General features: G+C 41.3%; 3 protein-coding genes across 5 annotated transcripts in view; 1 reads left to right on the top strand and 2 right to left on the bottom strand.

The window, feature by feature from the left end:
• Positions 1-11421, bottom strand: part of fggy (FGGY carbohydrate kinase domain containing) — a 42125-nt gene extending 30704 nt beyond the window's left edge. The window contains exons 1-3 of one of the 3 annotated variants that reach the window (XM_080725167.1): positions 11364-11421; positions 5548-5786; positions 2847-2958 (exon numbers count right to left, since the gene is read on the bottom strand). In XM_080725167.1, the coding sequence (XP_080581293.1) occupies positions 2847-2958; positions 5548-5730 (295 nt within the window). In that variant the 5' untranslated portion in view covers positions 5731-5786; positions 11364-11421. Of the gene's footprint in view, positions 1-2846; positions 2959-5547; positions 5787-6478; positions 6555-11363 lie in introns of those variants that run through there. The other 2 variants (XM_080725166.1, XM_080725168.1) reach the window with 2 other exon arrangements.
• A 1217-nt stretch (positions 11422-12638) lies between these two features.
• Positions 12639-14922, top strand: LOC308284518 (transcription factor Jun-like). Its single transcript, XM_080725169.1, has one exon. It carries the CDS (start codon positions 13229-13231, stop codon positions 14330-14332), a length of 1104 nt encoding a protein of 367 aa, XP_080581295.1. The 5' UTR covers positions 12639-13228; the 3' UTR covers positions 14333-14922.
• Positions 14923-16047: 1125 nt separating this feature from the next.
• Positions 16048-25872, bottom strand: tada1 (transcriptional adaptor 1). The gene is made up of 8 exons (XM_080726137.1): positions 25782-25872; positions 22393-22484; positions 22232-22300; positions 21818-21903; positions 20823-21035; positions 18642-18793; positions 18380-18539; positions 16048-18019 (listed from the first exon to the last, which is right to left on the bottom strand). The coding sequence occupies exons 1-8, from the start codon at positions 25853-25855 to the stop codon at positions 17867-17869; spliced, it is 999 nt and encodes a 332-aa protein (XP_080582263.1). The 5' UTR covers positions 25856-25872; the 3' UTR covers positions 16048-17866.
• Positions 25873-26213: the final 341 nt, after the last annotated feature.

The following is a 26213-nucleotide window of genomic DNA, read 5'->3' as shown; positions in this document are numbered from 1 at the left end:
CTAACAGAATCCATATATGGCCAAGACAGATGGCCCATATCTGTGTGGCTGGTTCTACAGACAGGGATCTCCATTTATGGGCATTAAAGGGATTGTATGTATGATCTCAGATGTCATAGACGTCATAGGACTTTCACATAACGAATAACTACCTGTAAGTAAGCATGTTTGGGGTCTCACAGGTTATCTCCATAATACATGGATCTCCATATATGGGTCCCAAGGGTCTCCATATATGGGTAACTGGTCCGATATACATCACTGGCCAGATGGCCAAGACATGGCGCGGCCTCGCCCTTTAGGGTCTTACTGGTATATTATATATAATTCTATTCTTAAAGTCTTGAAAAATGTTTAATTCCCCCCCTTGTAATTTGAAATATTCTTGTTTGATTGTAGGAAACGTAAAAGAAAAAGAAACATGCACTAGGCTACCTCTTCCTCTTGCTGCCAGTGGGAAGATAGACAGATCTTATCATGCACCTACTTAGTTTGAGCACCTTTCTGTGCCTTCATGGCATTTACATGCACTGTATTCTATCCTGTTTTTGGCAGTAGTCTGATTTTCCCTTCACAGCTAGATCTCTACTGGAGATTGCTTGGCCATATATTGTCCTTAATTCTGTTTCTGACAGGTTAAGGGTGTGCATGTGTGCATGGAAAAACGTCTCTCTTGTACCAGACATTACTTCACACATGCATCAAACACTCGCCAGTACCGTAGAACCACACAGAAATACAGAATAATTGTCATCATAACACTTGTTCGAAGAACACGTTATACTGCTTCCTGTTGTCAATATCCATAAGAAATACCAATTCCTACGGTTGTGATTTTCAAGTGAAACAATGTTATGGAGAAAGAATCTTTAGTTTAGTCTATTCCAAGGGTCTTCAACAGGGGGTCCGGGACCCCTAGGGGGTCCTCAGAGTTACTACAGGGGGTCCTCCAAATCTTTGTGTGATAGCAACTTCTTTTCTCTTTTTTATATCAACCACTTGAACCCTAGCGTGCATAATATATTCAGAGAACTTTAGCCAAACATAGCAGATCTACAAGCTATTTTCAGCAAAGAGGTTTCGTGTAGAGGGGAAAAAGAGCAGACTAAGTACAGAGTGAAAGGTCAAGTTAATTAAGTATTGACGGTTCAAGTGGTTAAATATCTGAAATTGACGTGAATCCAAAATATACTCAGGATAGTGCTGTCAAACAATGAAACTATATGGAATCTCCAAAAAGGTTGTGGGGGTCCCTGCTTCATCCCTCTCATGACTAAGGGGTCCTTGGCCTGAAAACGTTCAAGAATAAAGTCCTTTGCCGTTTACAATAACGCATGGGAGGTTGATAATGACATCAGTTCCTTGTGCTGTGAGGACAATCAACAACATCACATCCTGATTTAGTCAGTGTAGGGGAAATCTCATCTCTGTGACCAAACCGCATGTAAACTGCATGGGTTGTGTAAGCAGACAAACATGTGAACACATTTCCTACCCTAACCAAATTACTCACAGTAATGCTTTGTTTGCTTTCTCCATGTGCCTGTGAACAATTGTACATAATGCAGGGTAGGTTTAGGTTATCAAGTGCATACTGTAGACTAGAGTGCTAAGAAAACCAGGTAAACCTCAAGCATATAGCCTATAGCGACCATTACTCTACAAATGCACTGTAAATCAGTAGTTCCCAAAATGTTAGGTATTTGGCCGTGGACCCTCATCTGAAAATGTTTTGTGGCAGGGACAGGACCCACAGAAGATTTGTGTAAAAAAAGAATGTCATCACTGTGAATGGTGTGAGTGACGTGTCTGTGACGCCCATGTGTGTCATCATGTCTGTGTGAGTGACTCGTCATATGGAATCTAGGTCAGAGGTCTTCAATGTTTTCAGGCCAAGGACCCCTTAGTTGAGAGAGAGATGAAGCAGGGACCCCCACAACCTGTTCATAGATTCCATATAGTTTCATCTTTTCACAGCACAATCATCAGTGTATTTTGGATTCATGTCAATTGAATGTGTTTTCAGATATTTAACCACTTGAGCCGTCATTACCTAATAAACTTGACCTTTTACTCTGCACTTAGTTTGCTCTTTTTTCCCCTGTACACAAAAGCTCTTTGCCGAAAATAGCCGATCTGTAGATCTTGTAGATCTGCTATTTTTGGCTAAGGTTCTCAGAATATGGACACTAGGGTTCAAGTGGTTAATATAAAAAACAAGAAAAAAGGTTTCTATCATACAAAGATTTGGAGCCCCCCCTGTAGTAACTCTGAGGACCCCCTTGGAGTCCCGGACCCCCTGTTGAAGACCCTTGATCTAGGTCATTGTCCGGGGCTGCAGCTTGCTTGATGTGATGCCTCAGCAATTTCACTTTCACTCTGGCCTGCGGTTATGTCAACTGATCATATTCATATTTTATGGCAATCCCCTTGGACTTCATTTCTCTTCTGATAGACTTCATTGTGTTTTATTTATTACTGTTATACTGTACTATTGCACTGTATTATTGAGTATAATTTGTTACTACTACAATCACTTTACAAGTAGGGACAATTAAGAGATAATGAGCCTTTTTGCCAAACACTACGTGAAAAGAATTTTTTTTTGTTTTCTGAAGTTTTAATACCAGCACAGATTGACAAAATTAGGATTAGGATGTGAATTCTCATGTCTCCCCTAGACTGAGGCAAAACAGAAAATAATCTTCCTTTTCTTTCCCATTTAGGGACGTTTATCCCTTCCCAATTGAGGGTCTAAGGAAATATAACTTAAAAGTGGATTATTTGAGAGCGTTAACAGTGATTTAGGACTGGTCAGAGCACAGTTCTGTGTGTCGCTCACTCACCGTCCTGGTTAACAGGCACAGGCTGGAAGTTCTGGTCCAAAACCACTAGAGAACAGGTGGCATCGAAGCCAATCCCTCGGACACGGCTTCTCTCCACACCCTGGGTAACTCTCTGAAACCAATACACAAGGTTGTTATGCTTTACTTACCCAAGCCAACTAGTACATATTACATACGATACAGTGCCCAGGATCAATCCCGGAACCTTGCAATTCAAAGTTGAGTGCCCTACCGCTGCACAACCAAGGGTGAATATTATTATTCAGAATCAGATACTGATTCAGTCGGTATCTGAATCAATGTGTCCATTCAACTATTCATGGCTGATAGACATATGCATTAAGAGAATGCATATGTTCATTGTTGATAGTGCATACTGTATATTCACTGACACTGTGTACATACATACTGTATTCCTTCATATACTGTATTCATTGTTGATAGACCAAACATATACTATTGGTGATAGACTTTACATAATGTATATTAACTCAAATACTGTATTTGTTGGTATTGGTAGACACATTCATTAATATTCCATATTGCTAGATACATTACATACAGTATATTTATTGAAATTGCACATATGCATTTAGAGTCCCATTCAAGATATTTAGTGCTGGAACTAAGCTTAAAGGAGTCATCCAGACCAAAACACATATAGGGTTAAATCTGTCTTTTATCATACCCCTTCATACCTGCTTTAGTCGTTTTTTTTCATAGCTGCCCCTTTTGCTAGATTTCGGCTGCCCCTGTTGCTAGATTTTGCGGGCCCTCTCATAACTAACAGAGTGTATAGCCTTTATACTAGTGCGGTTATTTCTTGAGCTTCAAAGTTAGTATTTTTTTATTGGATTGTGTTTACACAACGTCCTGAGACCAACCAAACCGCTGTTTTGACCTCACAGGCACCCTTACTTGTCAAACGGCTTCTGCTCTGCACCAGAGCAGGGAGAGGAGAGGCTAGAAAGGGAGGGGAGGGAGGGGTCGGTTTGACAAGTAAGGGTGCCTGTGAGGTCAAAACAGCGGTTTGGTTGGTCTCAGGACGTTGTGTAAACACAATCCAATAAAAAAATACTAACTTTGAAGCTGAAGAAATAACCGCACTAGTATAAAGGCTATACACTCTGTTAGTTATGAGAGGGCCTGTGAAATCTAGCAACAGGGGCAGCCGAAATCTAGCAACAGGGGCAGCTATGAAAAAAATGGAATAAAGCAGGTATAAAGGGGTATGATAAAAGACAGATTTAACCCTATATGTGTTTTGGTCTGGATGACTCCTTTAATGGAGCACTCTGCCCAATTTAAAAATTCTTCCCCGCTATTGTACATTATAAGATTCCGCCATTTTTGTCTACTTGCTGTGTCCAAGAGGTGGGCTGTGGACATGTTTTTGTATTATTTCAAACTTTTTTGAATGTGTTGATGCAAGAACAATGGATTCTATTTCATCATTCTATCTTATAATCTTTTATAAACTGCTTTCTTAAAAAAAGAAAAAAAAAAAACCTTGTATGTCCAAAACCGTTTGTTTTGTATCATTCATTTTAAAACGTATTTAACAGTGACTATGTTAATCAATTGACCACCATACCATTACTGCATTGCAAAATTCTGGGCTCCTGGTACAAGGATTCACTGCAGGCCCCCCATGAATGTTCTTCATATGAGGACGAGGAGTAGGTTTAACCCATTTAGACTGGGGACGCATTATTTTGTGCTTTAACTATTGAAAAATAGCAGATATACAAGCTTGTAGATCTGCTATTTTTGAAAAATCGTGAAAACTTGCTAAAGTATTTGAATATTTCAAATCTTTTTTTTGAAAAACCTATGTTTCTATGTCAGTGGTGCTCAAACTTTTTCATGAGAAGGACCCCCAAAATGATATGTATTTGGCCACGGACCCCCATTTCAAAATATTTAGTTCCAGGGACCCCCCAGAAGCAAAATTTGAATTACAAATGTTCGCTTAAAAAAGAATACATATATTCAAAGATTTGCACACATTTTCACAACTTTTCAAAAATAGCAGATCTACAAGCTCGCTGTGAGCTTGTATATCTGCTAATTTCCAATAGTTAAAGTATTAAATAATTCCAGGGCCCTCCACCTTGGGCCCTAGTAACTCAGTCCCACTTTTCCCCCCCTTGTGACGCCCCTGACCATGACTACCATACCAGTGTTGATTTCGTTGACTAAAACTATGACAAAAAATGTTTGTCGACTGCGTTTTTTTCACTGACGAAATCTAAATAAAGACTAAATAAAAACTAAGCTGTGATGACTAAAATCAAGACTAAATATATTGACAATTTCGTCAACTAAATAAAAACTAGACTAAAATGTTAGGGAGGGACTGGTGGAGAAGAGAGTCATTTTATGTTTGGTTGCTCTCAGGTGTTGCGTGCTGAAAAATATTTTCAGTACACAACCAAGTGTAAAATCAGTCATTACGATGCCATCAAGGCCTGCCAAAATACATTTCAGTTGACTAAATCACCTGTAGATTTAGTCGCCTAAAGTCTTATGATATTTAGTTGACAAAAATTAGACTAAAACTACAACTTATCAGGTGACTAAATTATGACTAAAACTAAATGACATTTTATTCAAAAGACTATGACTAAAGCTAAATCAAAATTTGCTGTCAAAAACAGCACTGCAACAGCACTCCATTGCTGCATTGCCATTATTCTACCTTTACAACATGGCAGCATTTGTCCCAGATCTCTGTGGAAGACTGGACATAGTGGTCAGACAGCGGTTCCCAGATGCTGATGGGCTCTTCTGCTGTCATCTTCAGCTCGCCATCTCTGGTGACCAGAGCGGCCCTGACGCTGGCAGTGCCAACATCCACCCCGATGTAATAAGACCCAGCCATGTGGAAAGACCTGGATGGATGGATGGATGGATGGATGTAGGACAGTGGTTCCCAAACTTATCAGTTCGGGACCCCAAAAGAGAGATTAGACGTTGCCTGGGACCCAAACCAGTTAAAACATCAGATCTACAAGCGCACAATGCGACGCTTCATGCCGCGTTGCGGCGTTGTGAGCTTGTTGCGGCTATTTTCACTACTTCTTAATTTTCTATTTTCTATATTTATTTTTAATAATAATTTAAGGCTACATACATAATTAAATGAATACAAATCTGTGAGTCTTGCCCTTGTCCAATTAAAAATGCTGCATCTGCTGATTGGATGGCTGAAGGTATTTATCTTCATCTTTTTACCGGTGCACTTGATCATTTAGCCCAGTGGTTCCCTAACTTTTTTAGCTCGACCCAAAAGAGAAATTAGACGTTTGCCCAGGACCAAACTAGTGGGTTTTTAAATAATATGAATTAAAAACAAATGTCAGAAGAAGAAAAAATAAGGGACCCATAAAAAATGTGTCCGCGACTGACAAATGGGTCCCGACCCAGTGTTTGGTAACCAGTGATTTAGCCTATGATTCGTCGTAGAGCCGTGTAGCTCGCCGAACACCGCTCGATCGCTGTACGAAAATCGCCGAGCTAGATCTGACAGATTTACGAAAAATTAAACTTCATATTGGCCTAAATCCAGATCGAACACTCGCAGTTATGCTCCGTTATATCATCAACTACAAGAAACCTTCGAAACTTACCAACAGTCTTAAGACAGTAGAAAAAGCATCTTATGTGTTTCAGACTAGCATAACAACACTGTGCACTGGACTTTGGTTCAGAACGGAAAGCGAGAGTGACCAAAAGGTACCCAATCGCGCGCACAACTTATCAGTGGTGGAAAGTACTCAAATAATTACCCCTTTAGGGTGCCCACACACCAAAATACCTAGAGTGGAATCCGCCAATGCATTTCAATGAGAATGGAGCGGTTTCATGCCAGTAGAGGATTTCTGCAAAAAACGCTCCATTCTAATTGAAATGCATTGGCGGATTCCACTGTTTTGTTTTGTAATAATAATCAACATTTATAAAGTAAAGTGTTGAAATAAATGTGGTGGAGTAAAAGTACAATATTTGGATCCGAGATGTAGTGGAGTAGATGTAAAAGTATTGAAAATTGGAAATACTCAAGTAAAGTACAGATATCTCAAACTTGTACATATAAGTACAGAACATAAGTAAATGTAGGCCTACTTAGTTACTTTACACCACTGCTACTGATGTTTTTTCTATTGCAGCAACGCCAGCCTAGCCTATAATATATGCTACAGTCAAATATTATTTTATCTTATTATTGTTTTTTTTCTATATTCTCGTAAACTTGTATTTAGGTTCTAATTGTATTGCAATATAGTAGTGTGCTTAAGGTGTGACAAATACTTAAAAAGACACAATAGTTCAAAGTAAAATAAGGTTATAAAATAAGGTATAAAATAATGGTTAAAGTGGTAAAAATGACACAGATGCTTTCCCGGATTGAATGTGTTTGAAATTAAGAAAAAGTAACACATGTCAATATAGTACTATTCTGTGCTTAATGCAAGTACATAAAGGTGTGACAACAAATACATAAAAAGACACACAAAAGTTAAAAATCACACCCGTGTGAACTGAGCGGTGGTTTACCCCCCCCCCCTTCCCCCCTGTGTGTGTGTGTGTGTGTGTGTGTGTGTGTGTGTGTGTGTGTGTGTGTGTGTGTGTGTGTGTGTGTGTGTGTGCCTGGTCTGGCCTGGCCTGAACAACAGCGCCCCTCCCTTAACATGTGTGGTCATAAAAGGTACTGCAGGCCTGCAGGCTACATACAGACACACACACACGCACACACACACGCATACACACACGGCCACGTATAGGAGACGGTGTAACCACCGCTCAAAAGTAAAATAAGGATTTTTCTTATAGCCTACCAAGAAACTGCAAAACAACCTTATGTGAGACCAACCATCAGTGTGTGTGGAAGGAATAGTGTGGATGTTTCATAATGCTAAACAAAAAACACCACAAAAAGCAAAACCACATGAACATCTATTCTATCCTATCATGTGAAGATAAGAACTTCTGGGAACTCAGATTGATCCTATCATAACAATCATTATCTACCAAAGCTATGCAAGGAGGCTTTAATGGCAAAAGGCCCTTTCCCCGAGACAACTCAACGTGGCATCCAATAATAATCACCTAAACTATTTAATATATACATATTCTTGTCACCTATTCTTCTGTTTTCATTTGTTAGAAAACGCAAACAGCTGTCTAGGAAAATGCAAAGCAATTGACATTGTTTGGGCTAAGGATGAATAACAAACTTTAGCAGCTGAACAGGAAGATAAACAGATGGCTCTTCACAAACACTGAGAGAAGAGGACAATGTTTGAAATATCATCTCCTCTATCTCTCTCTCTCTCTCTCTCTCTCTCTCTCACACACACACACACACACACACACACACACACACACACACACACACACACACACACACACACACACACACACACTCACCCGCGCACTCTCATCTCTTTCGCTCTGTTTGTTGTGACAGCTATGGGTGGAAGAGAAAGAAACGTTTAAGAGAGACAGAAGAACGAGCAAGAGAGGGTGTGGCAGGCAGGCAAACAGACACAGAGCAGCAAGTGAAAAGGAGACTCTAGTTCCACGCACGCTGAGTCTCATCTAAACAACACTCTGTTGACAACTCAACACATGGAACATGTCTCTCTCTCCCTCTCCATATTTTTGCTCTCATGGAAGGGTGTGTTTCCACCATCACCGGTCCCACCCCTGTGCAACAAAGACAGGCCTGTTGCGAAGCGGGCAGAGCCAAGTCTTGATTAGAACACACTGCCTGCAATGGAAACAGCTGGCTGAGTGCTTGGATGGAGGAAGACAGTGTTATCGAAAGGTGACCCATCGGGCCAGCACAGGGGAAGCGCGGACAGAAGAACAGGAAGCGCGGCTGAGGTCAGCGGTAGTTTGATGGGAAAATACCCCTCGATGGTTGTAAACACAGGTGTACATAAAGAGGCAGGGAGGTGGAAAGAGAGCGAGACAGAAAGAGAGAATTAAATCCTGGCTCAGAATCTTAAATGCATATGGATCTGTCAAAAGCATACAACATCATAAATCTCAAGAGCATATTTCCATTGTGGTTCTGTGAGTGTATGTGTGTGTGTGTGTGTGCGTGCGTGCGTGCGTGTGTGTGTGTGTGTGCAAACTGTAAACTAAGTGCCACAAGACAACTACAATAACAAAAACAACTGGGGTATATGGAACCTATTATAGCAGGGGTCTTCAACGTTTTCAGGCCAAGGACCCCTTATTTGAGAGAGAGATGAAGCATGGGGACCCCCACAACCTTTTCATAGTTTCCATATAGTTTCATCGTTTGACAGCACAATCATCAGTGTATTTTGGATTCATGTCGATTTGTGTTTTCAGATATTTAACCACTTGAACTGTCAATACTTAATAAACTTGACCTTTCACTCTGTACTTGGTCTGCTCTTTTTCCCCTCTACACCAAAGCTCTTTGCCAAAAATAGCCGATCTACAAGCTCACAACACCTCGCGCTGCGAGGCGTTGTGAGCTTGTAGATTTGCTATTTTTGGCTAAGGTTCTCAGAATATGGATACTAGGGTTCAAATGGTTAATAGAAAAAAGATTCTGGAATGGTTATCACTCAAAGATTTGGAGGACCCCCTGGGGGTCCCAGACCCCCTGTTGAAGACCCCTACTGTAAACTAAGTGCAACAAGACAACTACAATAACAAAAACAACTTGGGTATATGGAACCTATTATAGGGCAGAGAGTTGTGGGGGCCATAGACGGGTTTCTGGTCCACGTCACACTGATGGGTCGGTACCAAAATTAGCCAATAAATAGAAACCATGCAGCGCTCGGGCAGCGCTCCCCAAAACAACAGGTTTGGGGATTGGTGGGAATTGATACATTGATACATTCAGCTGTGCATTTAGTCTCAATGTTTGTAAACAAGAAACCGGTCTATAGGGGAAGCCCTGCATGTTGGATTCTGCAAGAATATCATCAGAGAACAGCAATGCATGCAGGTACACACAATGGAAATACGTCTCACCACTTTGTTGTGTTTACTTTATATCCTTTGTTGTTTCTCAGATAAACATGTAACATGTGTTTTTCTTTCATGACGACTAATAAAATCAAATCAAATCAAATACAGCTGGGCCAGTATGTACCCATAACTACTAAATATTTATACTGAGGCAAAATGTATAACAAGCTATTTGCAAATAAGCAACATTATGCTACTATGCCTTGACCTGCTAAGAGATTAAAGGTCACCTGAGCCAGCTATTATAACTAAATTAACGACAAAAGTAACCACAATAACCTTATATGTTTCAAACATTAAAAAAAACATTCATTTGTTCCCAGGCTCCTAACATGCAGGATTTTTGGTGTGGGAAGGACGTGTACATGAGGAGAACATGCAGGCTCCACACAGAAAGGCCTTAAAGGAGTAGTTCACCGCAAAAATGACTTTTTTTCTATTGATTAGTCACGCCATGGAGAGTAGAGTTCAATAATATTTTTTGGTTTTTGTCACATTACCAAGACAAAAATGTGATTCGAGTAAATTTACCCCCATTGATTCCGGATGGGGATCCGGAACGAATGGGGGTACATTTATTGTTATCACATTTTTGGCTTAGGAATGCGACAAAAAACTAGTCTCCATGGCGTGACTAATCAATAGAAAAAAAGTCATTTTGGGGGTGAACTAACTCCTTTAGTCAGGTTCTTATTACTGAACCACACCAAAAAAACTCCTTTTTATTGAGAGAGAATTCAACAGGCGCATACCACATGACTATGTGCAGCCTGCAGTGAGTTGTGAGTTCGAGTCCCGCTCCTGATGACCGTTGCTGCGTGTCTCTCCCCATCTCTCTCTCCCTGTTTCCTAAATAAAGGCAGAATAAAGGCCCCACCCCCCAAAACAATAAGCACATCTGTAGTTTAGGAGCAAGTTCATTAACACCCTGTAATATTATGATAGCTAGTAAAAGACTCTTGCTGGAGCCCTCATTCAATGCCACTTTGACTGTGCTTGCACCTCTTGGTTCTCCAATATCTCAATGTCATTCAAAAACTAATCTTCAGACCTCTCAAAACAAACTGATTCGACTACTTCTCGGCCTAAAAGCCCAAGGCCTAGCTAATTCCAACACATTTTGCTATTAAAAAATGTGTGTGTGTGTGTGTGTGTACGTGTACGCATGCGCGCGCACACACACACACAGACACACATGTGCGCGCGCTAGCGTGTGTGGAAGGGAAGGGGGTTGTACATCACTACATTTGTTGGAGGACAGGAAACGTTCAGAAACATGCAAACACTGAAATTCTACTACTTGCTGCTGCTGCTGTGATGCTGCTGCAAAGACAAGTATGTCATCTCACAACCACTGCATGAGCTGACCTCAAGCAGCCAGCCACCACTCTGTCTGGAGCTGTGCTCTGTTAACTTATTTATAGTTGGTTTGAAGAGAATGTGTTGAATAATACAAAGGGGGAGGCCAGACAGACAGACCGGACTACAGTGTACCAGTGGTGGAGAGGACAATGGCTGCTCAGAGCCCCTTGAGCCAGTAGTGCTGTCTTACATCAACCGTCAAGGGCCCTAAGGTGAAACAAATTAACACAGTGTAAAACAATAGAAAATTACAAATAGACAAAACAAAACAGATAATTTTGGTAAATTTGAGTAAAGGTAGGGCTGTCACAATTATTACATAATCGTCTAATCGCAATTATTTGAGGTAATCGCAATTATTTTGCATAATCGTTGTTTCCATGTTGAGAAATGTTAATATAGTTTCAAACACTTTCAAAAAGTATTGGAAATAGCAGATCTATAAGCTCACAACGCGTCGCATTGCGACGCGTTGTGAGCTTGTAGATCGGCTATTTCCCCTATCAATGTTCTTTTTTAAGTATAAAATTGTCAGATGTCAGTAATGTTTTTGTATGTATAAATTATGTGTCATGATTGCCATGGGCAAATTCAAATCATATAAAGCCAAACAGAAATGTAATTGTCAACGACAAATACACAATTAAATCGTTAATGGCAATTATTTGAGTGACAATTAATCGTCATGTAAAATGTCATAATCATGACAGCCCTAAGTAAAGGGTTGCAGGGAAGACCAACAACATGAAATTCACAAAACAAAAAAGGTAGCCAACTATAAACAAACCATGATGTAATTTTATAAAAGGATGATTCATCACTCAGATATAAAATAAGACTTATTTAGGGTAGATAAACAACCTACTTTTGTTTTTACATTTTATATTGATCTCAGACTATAGTCACCCTCTGACACAGAGAGACACTGATGATAGGTTTGTTTGTTTATTTGTTTACCTAGATTTCTATGCATTTTAGTGTATTACCTTGTGTTTTCTCTGCTTAACATGGGAATTAGTAGAAACACTGTACATTTAGACACAAACATTTGAAGAAAATCTAAAACAGAGCAATTACCTTTTAACAACTGCTATTTGTGCACAACCTTTCATAAGTGATAGAGGCAAACTCCTGACAGCAATTACACAGTTCTTACGGTTTTGTAGGAAATTACATTTGCCTCAGTTGCAATGTAACAGCTGTGAGAAGAACACATCATTTCTCTATTCCCTAGTTTCAATTGTATTGTAAATAATAAATTCTTTCATTTTGATTGTATGTTTTCTCATGCCAATAAAACCCTTTAAATGGAATTGATTTGAGAGAGAGAGAAGGATATAACATTAGAATAATAATGGACAGATAATAACAGACGACCATTTGGACAGTATTATGCTCTAGGCTGGTGTCATAATTGAGCGGGTAACTAAATATTCAAAAACACTACGTAATCCCAGAGTACACCGCTCCGCTTTATGCATTACCTAATCCCATAAACCATCGCGGGAGGCGGGGTTATGTCTGGTTGCCGGAGCAACGTGCATGTCATTAGGGAGCGCGCCGCCCAGCAAGTCATCTTGGGCCAATGAGGAGCCTTAGAAATGACATCATTGTTATTTTCAGTGGAGCTGCAGCTTAGAAGTGGATAAAGTTCGACTCCACGTTGGAAGTGATCGAAAGTAGCCTACACCACACCGCCTAGGCGCTGGCTACACTTATTAGATGAAAAAAACATATTCGAACAGATGCTTTAATTGTTACACTGACGGCAATCTATTGTGGAACTTTTTTTTTGTCGATGGTCACTCTTTATACACAAAAAGAAAAGTTTCCAGGGACACAGGAAAGTTACCAACCGAGTTGAACTTCGACAATAGGTGGACCCTACCCAAAGCGGTTACTGGACACTAATCTGTATCTCTGGGAATATTTTAATGCGTTGACTTTTGAACGAAAAGCCTTCCCTCGAGATAATAAAGGACTTTTTTTTGGTTTGTATGCCGACAAAGATGGAAGCGACGTTCTATGACGAATCTGTCAGCGGCTCCAATAGTTCCCAGCGCGACGGAATGGGAGGGTACGGATTCAACCCGAAGACCCTCAAGCAGACCATGACACTGAACCTAAACGACCCGAAACACTTCAGACCCCATCTGCGCTCCAAGGCCATCGACATCCTGACGTCTCCGGACGTGGGCCTGCTGAAGCTGGCCTCGCCCGAGCTGGAGCGGCTCATCATCGCGTCGTGCAACGGGCTGACGACCCCCACCCCGACCCAGTTCTTCTGTCCCAAGAACATCACGGACGAGCAGGAGGGCTTCGCCGAGGGCTTCGTGCGGGCGCTGGCGGAGCTCCACTACCAGCAGCACATGCCATTGCCCCCCGGTGTCAGCTCCTCTGACGCACAGCCTGGCGCAAACGCGGCTGCGCCCCCGACCACCACCACCAGCGGCGGCGGCGACATGGCCCCCGCGTCTAGTGTGTCCGAGAACGGCATACCACCCTACAGCTGCACGGTGCGCCCAGAGCCCCCGGAGTACACCAACTTGGGCACTTCTTCTACTTTCAACCGGGCCGTCGGCAACAACGTTGGCTCTGCGTCGGCACCTACCGGCGCCGAGAGGCACTCAAACACAAGTTACCCCGCCGGGACGGGGGTCCCGTCCCAGCAGCAGCAGGGCCAGAGCCACATCATGGACCCCCTGCTGGCCGTGGCGGCGGCACAGCAGCGCGGCCCCCCTCCGCGGCATCACCACCACCACCGCCATCATCACGCGTTCAAAGAGGAGCCCCAGACGGTGCCCGAGATGTCCGGCGACACGCCGCCGCTGTCGCCCATCGACATGGAGAGCCAGGAGCGCATCAAGGCGGAGAGAAAGCGCATGAGGAACCGGGTGGCCGCGTCCAAGTGCCGGAAAAGAAAGCTGGAGAGGATCTCTCGCCTGGAGGACAGGGTCAAGAACTTGAAAAGCACGCACACGGAGTTGGTTTCCTCCGCCAACGTCCTGCGGGACGAGCTGGCCCTGCTCAAGCAGAAGGTCATGGACCATGTGAACAGTGGCTGCCAGCTCATTTTGACGCAGCAGCTCCAGGCCTACTGAGCCGCCAAGATACACACACAGTTCATTTAACTACTGCGGGACGGGTGGTGTACAAATGGAACCGGAGTCCATTCGGTTCCAGTTGTACAGACACCACCCATCCTCAGAGTTTCAAGAAGTGTGTGCGAATGGCAGTAAAACTAGACATTTCAGTACGTGTTGGGGACCAGAACCGGCGACAAAGAAACTTTGTGGGCCAGTGTTGTGACACAGTGTCGCGAGCCTTGCACAGCGAGTCTCTTCCACACTGTCCAGAGAGCAAGTTATTATGTAAATAGACTCGAGTCTAGCACTGTTTTCTCACCAGCGAGCGACCATTATGTACAGAGCATCAACACTATCAACAATAAATGAATAAGCAATGCTTCACATCTTTTACGCAAAGGACACTGACTGACTCATAGGAAGGTGTGTAGCTTTTAAACTGACAGAACAGCCTTACTTGTCAATTAACCCTTTACATTGATGCAATGTTTTGTTTTTTTGTGATATATATAGGTGTAACATGTGTTAGACCTTGAAATAATACTTTGTAATACGATTTTTACGTCTTTTTTGAGCACTTCAGAATTGTACATATAAAATAAAATAAAAACGTTGGACATATACATGCGAGTACTTGTCTCTGTTTGATAAGTCAACATGTAAGGCTTAATAAGTAATAATTAAAGAAGGGAGTACAGTACATTCAGTGTTTGTTGTTACGAGCCATTGGGGCGGGCGGGACAATGAGTCACTCCAGCATAGTGTAATGGTTGGGGACTGCACTCTGATTGGACAGCAAGGTGTCGGAAATAAGCATCTAGTGAGCCCATATATGGCAAGAGCGCTCTCGAGGGGCGTCACTCCCCATGATGGGTGGGTGTGCCTAAAATACTGCAACCCGCTAAAGCAGTTTAAAGACACATGGCAGTGATTCCTTGTGGAACCCCCAACTCTGAACACGAAAATCATCTAATGTGCCGTTACTAAGCACTAAGCAGATGTAGGCCTACAGTAGCCTATTGCCATGTGTTAGAAAATAATGTTAATAACTGAGTTATTATTATTAGATCAGGGGTCTTCTACGTTTTCAGGCCAGTCGAGATTAGAGAGATGAAGTAGGGACCCCCCACAACCCATAGATACAATATAGTTTCATCGTTTGACAGCACAATCATCAGTGTATGTTGGGTTCATGTAAATTTGTGTTTCCAGATATTTAACCACTTGAACTGTCAATACTTAATTAATAAACTTGACCTTTAACTCTGTATTTAGTCTGCTCTTTTCCCCCCTCTACACAAAACCTCTTTGCCAAAAACAGGCGCTAGGGTTCAAGTGGTTCATATAGAAAAGGAGACAAAAAGCTTCTATCCCGCAAAGATTTGGAGGACCCCCTGTAGTAACTCTGAGGACCCCCTAGGAGTCCTGGACCCCCTGTTGAAGACCCCTGCCTTAGATGAAATATCACTTCTTAGATTAAATAGCAAATACATTGTTTTCTAGTAATGTAATGTACAACACAGAACATGGAAGTAAAATAACACAAGATGTTTTTAAATTATATTTGAAGTAAAAAAAGAAATAAAGAAAAAAAGACAGACTACAAGCAGACTATATTAATACACTTGCATGGTTTAGGGGCATCTGATGCTGTCCAACAAGAGCCGACATCAATGGTGCCGATTCACTGACTTTATGCCAGCCATAAATAATTCTAATACCATTTCTAAAATGTACCGGTAATGTTTAGACTGGTATGAAGCTGGCTTTTTGTGGAGCTATAATTGCACCATTTAGTTGGTGACGATATTATCACGGTGTGCTTATTGTTTTCTCTGGAAAGGGGTAGACACTAGACAGGTATGCTGAGAGATATGACCTTGGAGAACCCTGAGATGACACCCAGAATGTTGTCAAACACCACATGACACCTAAATGTACCGGTAATGTTTAGACTGGTATGAAGCTGGCTTTTTGTGGAGCTATATTGCACCATTTAGTTGGTGACGATATTATCACGGTGTGCTTACTGTTTTCTCTGGAAAGGGGTAGAGGACTAGCCTAGTTCCAGACCCTGAATCGCTAGCCACATCCCTTTAATTTTTTTGTTTTGGCGATAACGAAATGTTAATTTAGGCTGAGTGTCAGGCTAGGTAGAGGACAGGTATGCTGAGAAATATGACCTTGGAGAACCCTGAGATGACACCCAGAATGTTGTCAAACTACACAGACGCAGCAGCTCAAAGCCATCGCTGGAGTAGGAAACATCACAATTCCAGACTACATAGACAGCAGCTTGTGATTTATTTAATCAGAGCCCTCAGGAAAGCAGAACCTGGCTGGGACAAGTCCTGCTTGACTGAGCCATGTCTAAGGCCGGCTACACACAGTTGCGACAGCTATCGTGTCGGTGTAGTCTGAGATTGAGGGGAGGATCCAATGCATTGTCAATGGAAGGTTGTTTGGTTTTTTGTCGTTGCAGTGTCTCTTGGCCATTCCCCCTCCCCCCCTCATTCTCAGACGATACGGAGAAGATGTTTCACGCATATGTGAGTCCGGCCCAACAAACCTGATGAAACACTGGCATGGCAGTGTTTCACTTTGCAATGTTTTAAGAAAAAAAAAAATCTGTAGACATTTTGGTCAGGTGATATCATGGATAACGTACTAGCAGGAATGCTGCTCCTTTCAAGCTATATTTTTATATTATGCAGGTCAAACACAATTTAGATTTCAAACTTTATAATCAACATGTTGAAAGGTTGTACTAACTGGCCAACATCATATTAAAACACCATTATATAGCTAAGCGGTTCTCATAGTGGGGGAACCTTGAGTGGTCCCGAGCTAAATCACTGATAGTTAGGAACCAAATTGACCCTTACAAGTTTTTAGCTGACAGTGTACATATGGAACCAAATGGCCATTTGACATCTCAGTTATTATTCAGTCTTTATAAAGTAAACACTGGTTTATTACATAGTTGTGCACCAGTGCCGTTCCCAGAAAACAAAAGATCTACAAGCTCACAGCGTGTCTCGATGCAAGATGTTGTGAGCTTGTAGATTGGCTATTTCAGGTGTGAGGCAGCTTTCAACCAAGTATAAAACAGGCATAAGGATTACAGTAGGTAGCAACCTCTTATACCACTTCAAAGACATCTTCAAAACTAACCGTAACACCGAGTCCAACTAGGACCACAGAGACTTGGATATCCCAAAATTCAACGACCACTTTTTGCAGACCAACTGTATTTTCAGAATACAACATAGCTGCCAATATGTGGTTGGCTACAAGGCAGAGTGCGGCTGGAAGAGTAGACAAACCTACCAGCCAGAGACGACATTTACCAGACATTTGTTTGTGGTTAGGGTTACTTAAACATCTGTGGTATAAATATTCTCTATCCGTCTGTCTATCAGGCAGCATGTGTTTTATGTGGCGGCAGGAATTGTGTTTTCTCTTTTGGAGGGGAAGACACAAAGTCCCACTCTGTTCTCCTGTGTTCCCGATCACACCCCTGCTGTCTTTGGTCTGTACAACCACATCTCAGCTGACGAGGATGCCATCCTTGGCTGCGAGGCGTTGACGGTGCACGTGGTCCTGCTCCAGCTCTTCGTGGCTGGGGTGCCACAGCCGCGCCAGGATGCGCTCCATGTTCAGGGCGTACATGGTATGAGAGGGCATCACGTCATGGTGAACCTGTGTCGGGATAACGACACATATGATGGAAAGATTGTATTTTTAGGGGTTTTATTTTATTATAACCTTTGCTCCATTCATGACAGAGAGAAGAAAGTGACATTGAACTCTACAAGGGGGTACTTATGGTCAACTGACCGTTAGCTACCGTAGTGCCCCCCCCCCCCCCCATTTCCTGTCAGTCTACTGTCCTATCTAATAAAGAATAAAGGCATAAAAAGCCCCCCCCAAAAAAAAGAATCTTTAGAATTATCATTATGTCTTCTTGTATACCATAAATATAATGCATACAAACCTTTTTTTTCCTTTAACAATAGTAACATGTAAATGAGATTCCACTGAGCATAAGGTTTTCTTCACCTGTAACGCTTCCAGGAGATCAAACATGCTGATTGGAGGGAGTGGCGCTGGGAGACCAGCACAACCAGAACAAGCCAATAGGAGAGCGGCTTGCTGTTCGGCCTCATCAGGCGAGACCTGAGGTGGAGGGCCAGCAGGAAGAGAAGCGCTTGGAGGCGGGCTGGGCGGGATGGAGACAAACAAGAGGTTTTGTGAATTAGTAGATGTATCAAACTCAACTTTGAGAGGAGTCAGCAGATGGAAGTTGAGACGTTGCCCTTACCATTCTGTAACGCTTTGGTAAGCAGCGAGGCTGTTCTTCAGATAGGGCTGTGGCGTGACGTCACTACCAAACGCATAAGGGAAGTGACCGTCACGTAGCCTGTAAGCCTTCCTCCGCATGACAACAGCCGTCAGAACATCTTTTAAGTGGTGCTGTAATGATAACAGAGCATCAAAGTAAGATCAGCCACGCCTGACCTGATAGTAGTCATAATTAATAAGTAGACAGAACAAGGCAGACGAGTGTTAGGCAACACTCAAAAAATCTATTCAGCTCCATGTGTACACACTACACACCAATGACATAAAACAGGAGGCAAATTATACATGAGTGCACGCACACACACACACACACACACACACACACACACACACACACACACACACACACACACACACACACACACACACACACACACACACACACACACACACACACACACACACACACACACACACACACACACACACACACACACACACACACACACACACACACACACACACACACACACACACAGAGCAGCTTTTACAAAGCCTACACACAGTTGCACACATAGAAATCTCTTGCATCTTAAAAAGACAACTACAGACTAAATAACAAGCTCATTTTCCTAAGATGCCAAATGTCTTGCCATGGGGCCTACTTTGCAGAATTATTTTGCATTTTGTACATTTTTTTTATGTCGACAAATCGACTAGTAGTCAGGGAAAATTAGCAGAATAACAGTCAAATCTGGGAATAAATTCCTTACCAAACATGTTCTTCACCAATGTGTTCGTAAAGGTGTCTAGTAACATCTCTAACAAAGATTGAAATTCAACATCCCTAGCAAAATGTTTGACAGCTAGGGTAATTCTGGGTCTCATTCACTTACTATACACTGTTCTATAAGGGAAAAAATCACTCCCAAAAATATGCTTTAAGTGGGATGTGAGGGGTCTAACTATGTGTTTTTAATTATTCTGATTCCATTGCAAGCTTTTGTTTTGCACGAAAAACATTCCTTGGGCCAAAAATGGACCCCATACACCTTGTGTTAAGTGATGACTCCTCACTAAACCATTGTTTTTTTGCGTCTGATTTTGGCCCAATGAATGTTTTTCATGCAAAACAAATGCTTGCAATGGATTCAGAATAATCCCTATAATAATTTCCCTTATAGTACAGTGTATAGTAAGTGAATGAGACCCAGAATTACCCTAGCTGTCAAACATTTTGCTAGGGATGTTGAATTTCAATCTTTGTTAGATATGTTACTAGACACCTTTACGAACACATTGGTGAAGAAATTGTTTGGTAAGGAATTTATTCCCAGGGTTTTATTAAAATTCCCTGACTATAGGATTGGGATGATTATGGCTTTTGGTGGTACGATTATAGTGAAATAAATAGCTCAGAGAAAATAAAACTCAACCAGTGTTTGTGGTCATTCATTCAGACAATCCTCGATGGAGATGCATGCATAACTGAAGCGGCATCCACATTTTATATGCGAGTATGACTTTGTGACTCCCAAAGCACCCAGAGGCTGCAATGAAATGGTGTTATTTTTTTTACATCAAAAGCTTGCATTGCGACCACTCAACTGACCCACAGTTTAACATCACTTTATTGATTCTATCAATTACTTATTCATTAATTGAATTTGTATTAATCAACTAGTTAAGAGACAATCTTGCAGTTCTGCTCTTTTCGCAACAATATTTGCCTACAGAAAGTGAAATGATTCCCCAAAATAGATTTTTATTAAAATGGATATTTTTATTTTTCATAAATCGGTTAAACTAATTTGTTTGAGGAACTGTTACACCCCCTGCTATTTGCAGCACCCCATCACGCCAACATCAATAGGGACCACCCGTCAGCGGTGTAACCAAGTACTGTATGTTTTTAGGAGGTAAAATTTGGAAGTATTTTCTAACTTTCTTGAGTTGTTAAATATATATTTTGATGACAATACTTTTCTACTTTTACTCAAGTGCATTTTTAATACCAGACTTTTAATTGTAAAAGAGTATTTCCAACTTGTGGAATTGATACTTTTATTGAAGTTTATTTGAGTACTGGTTAAAAATATTTTTAACCATTTTGGAACCGAAATAGGAACCGTTAGGAACCGGAACCGGACTCATAAAAATCCAAACGATACCCATCCCCACCCCCCACACACACACTCACCTCCACGGCATGGACCATGGAGCCGACGGCATCCTCCGTGACGTTGTCCAGGCCCAGCTCGAAGGCGGCCACCATCATGCGGGCCTCCAGCTGGCCCCGCGTGGGCAGCAGCAGCGTGTGGGCGCTGAGACGCAGCTCCTCCTCCTCGCCACCAACCTCCCGCGGGCTGAAAGGCTGGGCGGCACTCAGGGGGTTCTGGGGCTGGAAGCGATGCTAGAGGCACATGCAGGGGAAAAGGCACACCTTTAACCACTCAAAACCTCTATTCCAGGGTTCCCCAATAGGTGGCCCGCTGGCCATTTGCGGCCCACGGGGGCTACTCTCTGGCCCCCACCAACCCCAGTAATAATGGTGGTATAAGAGCAGCAACAACACTAGTATATCGTCATTGTCGGGTGGAAAACCTGTATCTCAAAATGTGTACGTTCTTTCGCAAGGTAAAGCTCTGCTTCATCAAACAAGGCCGTCGCACAAAAGTAGTGAAAACAGCCGATCTACAAGCACACAACGCCTCTCGGTGCGAGGCGTTGTGTGCTTGTAGATCGGCTGTTTTCACTAGTTTAAATCGTTTTTACAATGATAAATGCAAAATGAACGGTTTTGGACATACAAGATTTTCACCCGACAACGACGATGTCTGAACTGTCGCTGGAGTAGCGGGAAGGCCACCGTATGCCCCCTGCAATGTCCTCGGCTTGGTACCCTAGGCATAATTTGGACCCTGGGGAAAACTAATTGGGGAACCCTGCTCTATTCTTAGAAAAATGGACCCCGCGTTACAAATGTACTTGGATCACTTTTTCCGTCGACACCAAATCTTTTCGCCAAAAATAGCCCGAGCTACAAGCTCTCAGCGCGTGGATCTGCTATTTTTGGCGAATGTTCCCCACAGAATAGGGAGGCTGGGGTTCAAGTGGTTAAGTGTTTTTAGTTTATTCATTGCAGGCCTACTTACGATGAAAACCTGTGCCACCCCAACATTGAGGAGAACTTACATCAAATTTCTGTCTAGAAGAGAATTTCTTCTTTCCTTTTGGTTTGCCTGGCTTTGAGGCAGAAAACGGTAAAGAGCCAGCGCCATCTAGAGGACAAACAAAACAATGTCCTTGTCATACATTTCTGAGCAGTATATCACAACCAACACGGTCCTTTTTTAGGTCCTTTTTTAGTTACGTCACTTTAAACTTTTATTTCATCTCAAGGCGTTCTAAACAGATATAAACTGCAGTATTACAGAACTTTTCTTCTGATTTACACTGAAGGGTGACAGCCACTCCAGATAAGATGTTGCACAGAAATGATAAATACAACACTGCCAGTAGATTCAGAAGTCTGGGGTATAATTTAGCAACTTATATATTATTATTGCCATTAATAATATTGTGTTGCTTTGAGAAAACATGACCTACCACCAGGTGTGGAGACAATGATCTGGCAGCGTGTGAGAATTGCCAGGAGAAAATCATTGTGGATATGAACTAAGAAAAGAAAAGTGAATATAATTTAACAAACATTAGGGAGTAAGATTAGTCATTGAATGAAAAGGTTGGTCTGTCTGCTGCCTACTTACCATTATCCTGTGCCAACAGGCGACGTGCCTCAATGTCAAACTCTTCCTTACTGATCTTCTGTTTGAACCACAGTTTCAAGTTTGCCCAGTAGCTGCAAGGAAAATCAAAGTAGACACCACATAAAGGGACCGCAATGGAAATTGGAAAAAAGTCTGTAGGACTTTTTTGTGTTATCCTTTTATCCCCTTTTGTTTTACTGAACCTGAAATCAATCAATCAATACATGCTCCATTAGCTCCATATGACAATAGTGGAAATTAACTCAAGGGCTGTACGTTAAGATCTGTTGAATCCACGGTTGCAATACCTCCCATAGGGATTCAATGCATCAAAACGTTGTTGTTTTTTTGTTTTTTTTTGCTATCTGATGGTATTAAACAATATCAAACTCACCAACATTGCGGCTCTATGGAAAGCTTGAATTATGCTCTTTCTATCTGCAAAATGTTTGTTTCAGAAAAATCCACCGTAGACATGTTATGAGTTCATTTCTGTCAAGAAATCAGAGCAGTTCAACACTTTTTCTAAGTGTTGAACTTTGGGAGCGTCTTCAATAACGCAACGTCCCGCTGCCTTGTGCATTAAGTGACATTTAGAACCAGCTGGCACACAGGATCGTTGAGTGACTTCCCACAAGCGCTTCCAAACTCCAGCACTTAGAAAAAATAATCACCTGAACTGAATTTCTTGACAGAAATTAACTCATAACATGTCTAGTCTATGGTGGATTTTTCTGAAACAAACACTTTGCAGATAGAAAGAGCATGCTTCAAGCTTTCCATAGAGCCACAATATTTGTGAGTTTGACGTTGTTTAATACAATCAGATAGCAAAAAAAATAACATTTTGATGCATTGAATCCCTATGGGGGGTATAAGCCCTATTCACAGCCCGCCCACTCAGCAAATTTCTCAGCAACTTCCTGGTGCTGACGTCAGTTTTGCAGGGGAAATTAATACAGAAATAGCTGGACTTAAAGCCAACAAATCATTATTTCGAACGGTAAAGTAAATTATAATGCTTTGTGACTTTTACTATCTTGTGTTCTTGATCATGCTAGCCGTATTTTATACTTTACTATTCGGAAATTGCATTAGATTTGCGATTTCTGTGTTAACTCTATGGGCTTTTAGGAGGGTTTTACCCTTCAAAACTTGACTTCAGCACCAGGGGGATGCCGAGTGGGCGGGCCGTGAATAGGGCTAATTGCAACCCTAGATTCATCATATGCGCAAATTGCAACACTAGATATTTTTTTTCTTTTTTTCCAATTGGTTGAATCTATTGAATCTAGGGTTGCAATACCTCCCATAGGCAGCCATTGGCCAATGCGTTTTTTTGCTATCTGATTGTATTAAACGACGTCAAACTCACCCATATTGGGGCTGTATGGAAAGCTTGGAGTATGCTCTTTCTATCTGCAAAGTGTTTTTCATAAAAAAAAATGCGTAGACATGTTATGTATGGAAGCATAAAGCTGCCATATTTCAAATGAAATGGCAAATGCGAAAATGTAATTGAAATAACAGAATTGCTTTTTAATTTTCAGGAAATGGACGCTTTTTTTTTTAGACAAAAATGAATGTAAAATGCAATGGCGTTTACATTTTCCATATACAGGTGCTCATTCTATGACGAAATTAAAATGATAAATAAAAGATCATTTGAATTTTAATTTAAAAAAAATGACCGCTAATTTGTTGACAATATTAAAATGAAAATGCAATTTTGAAAATGAAAATGAAATAGAGAAATGCTTTTAAATCTTCAGACAATGAAAGCATTTTTTTTAGACAAAAATGAATGTATAATTCCAACAGCCAGTTGTGAGTCAGGCACCAAAATGGCTTGGGGCGGCCCCATATGAAAATAGCAGATCTGCAAGCTCACAACATGCTTGAGTGAATCTCGGGCAGACCTGCACTGCAGTCCTGCACGTGTACACTGTCTGCCACCTACTGTCCGGGTTGCGTAATTTGTAAGCAGGCAGCATTGAAGGATTACTCCTATGACAGCACTTTCCTGCGCCATCACTTTAGCCAAAGGACCATTTGAATTCTGTCATGTTATGAGCAGCTACAATTCGAAAATGAAATTGCAATGTGATTTGCGTTTGCTTTTCCAATCTGTCATAGAATGAGCACACTTGGAGATTAAATGTAAATGCTATTGAATTATACATTCATTTGTGTCTCAAAAGAAAAGATGCATCTATTAGCTTAAAAATAAAAAGCATTACCCTTATTTAAATTACATCTTCAAAATAGCTTTTTCATTTTAATATTGTCAATTATTTAGCGTGGCATTTATTGAAAATGTTAAATCAAATTACCTTTTATTAAATGGAAATGCTATTGCATTATACATTCATTTTTGTCACTTTCATTGTCTGAAGATTAAAAAGCATTTCTCCATTTCATTTTTATTTTCAAAATTGCATTTCCATTTTAATATTGTCAACAAATTAGCGGTCATTTTTTTTAAATTAAAATTAAAATGATCTTTTATTTATAATGTAAATGTTGTCATAGAATGAGCACCTATAGAAAATGTAAACGCCATTGCATTTTACATTCATTTCCGTCCATTTCCTGAAAATTAAAAAGCAATTCTGTTATTTCAATTACATTTTCGCATTTGCCATTTCATTTTAAATATGTCAGGTTTATGCTTTCATAGTTATGAGCTATATCTGTCAATAAATCCGAGCAGACATGTAAAGCGCTCGTCTTCTATAACGCCATGTTCCGCTGCCTCCTGCATTAGGCTATGTGACATTTAGAACCAGGGCAGGTGGTACACAGGACAGCAGAGTGACTTCCCACAAGCGCTTCCAAACTCCAGCACTTAAAAGGAAAAAAATCACCTGAACTGAATTTCTTGATAGAAAGTGTCTCATAACATGTCTACGTTGGGTTTTAAACAAACACTTTGTCTTTGCAGATAGAAAGAAGATATTGCAAGCTTTCCATAGAGCCCCCAAAATTGGTGAGTTTGACGTCGTTTAATACAATCAGATAAGAAAAAAAACTGTTTTGATGCATTGGCTGCCTATGGGAGTGGGAGGTATTGGATTCAACCGATTTAAAAAAAATCTAGTGTTGCAATTTGCGGCTACACTCTTCCTTAGCGCTCACCCTTCTTGTATCCATTCAGTCAGTGGCAAATATTATTATACATTTTTATGAGACACATTGGAAGCTCGCTCAAAATGCTGCAGAAAGAGACGTTAGCAGCATTAGCATGATTAGCATTAGCAAGATGCTAGGTGGTCGCAGACTCCAGAGAGGATTATATAAACATTAACAAGCAACGAACATTCATGGCGCAAAGTGAAGAAAGACCATCATCAGCAATCACATATAGGTATCATCAATGGTGTACTTACTGCTTAACATTATCTCCAATGGCATCGGTTAAGTTCTTCTTTGCAATCTCCAGCTCACTAGCATGGGCCGCCATCTTTGTTTAATGTTTACGCGCATACATATGACGCAATCATTCGGAGACGCCGGCTCCGCCCTTCTTAAAGGACCATGCCGGTGTTTTCAATAGAGTCCGTTTTTGCATTTTTTTGCTTTGATTGATTGATTGAAGACTTTATTGGAAGTTTGCATAGGAAAAGGTACAGTTTCATGACGGTACAGTTCACTGGTACAAGGTCTACTAAAAGGAGATCCTAGAAAAGACTAAGCTTATTTCCATAGGAAACCATTAAAGTATCTCATATAACATTGAATGATTGACGGATAGAACACAGTACTATGCAGTAGATATATAGTCAGTAAAAAAGGGGGAAAACAATTTAAAAATTAAAAAT

The sequence above is a fragment of the Nannobrachium achirus genome (assembly GCF_963921795.1).
Source record: "Nannobrachium achirus genome assembly, chromosome: 5".
NCBI lineage: Eukaryota > Metazoa > Chordata > Actinopteri > Myctophiformes > Myctophidae > Nannobrachium > Nannobrachium achirus.
Note: the sequence above shows the minus strand (reverse complement) of the source record. Positions and strands in the feature narration are given on the sequence as shown.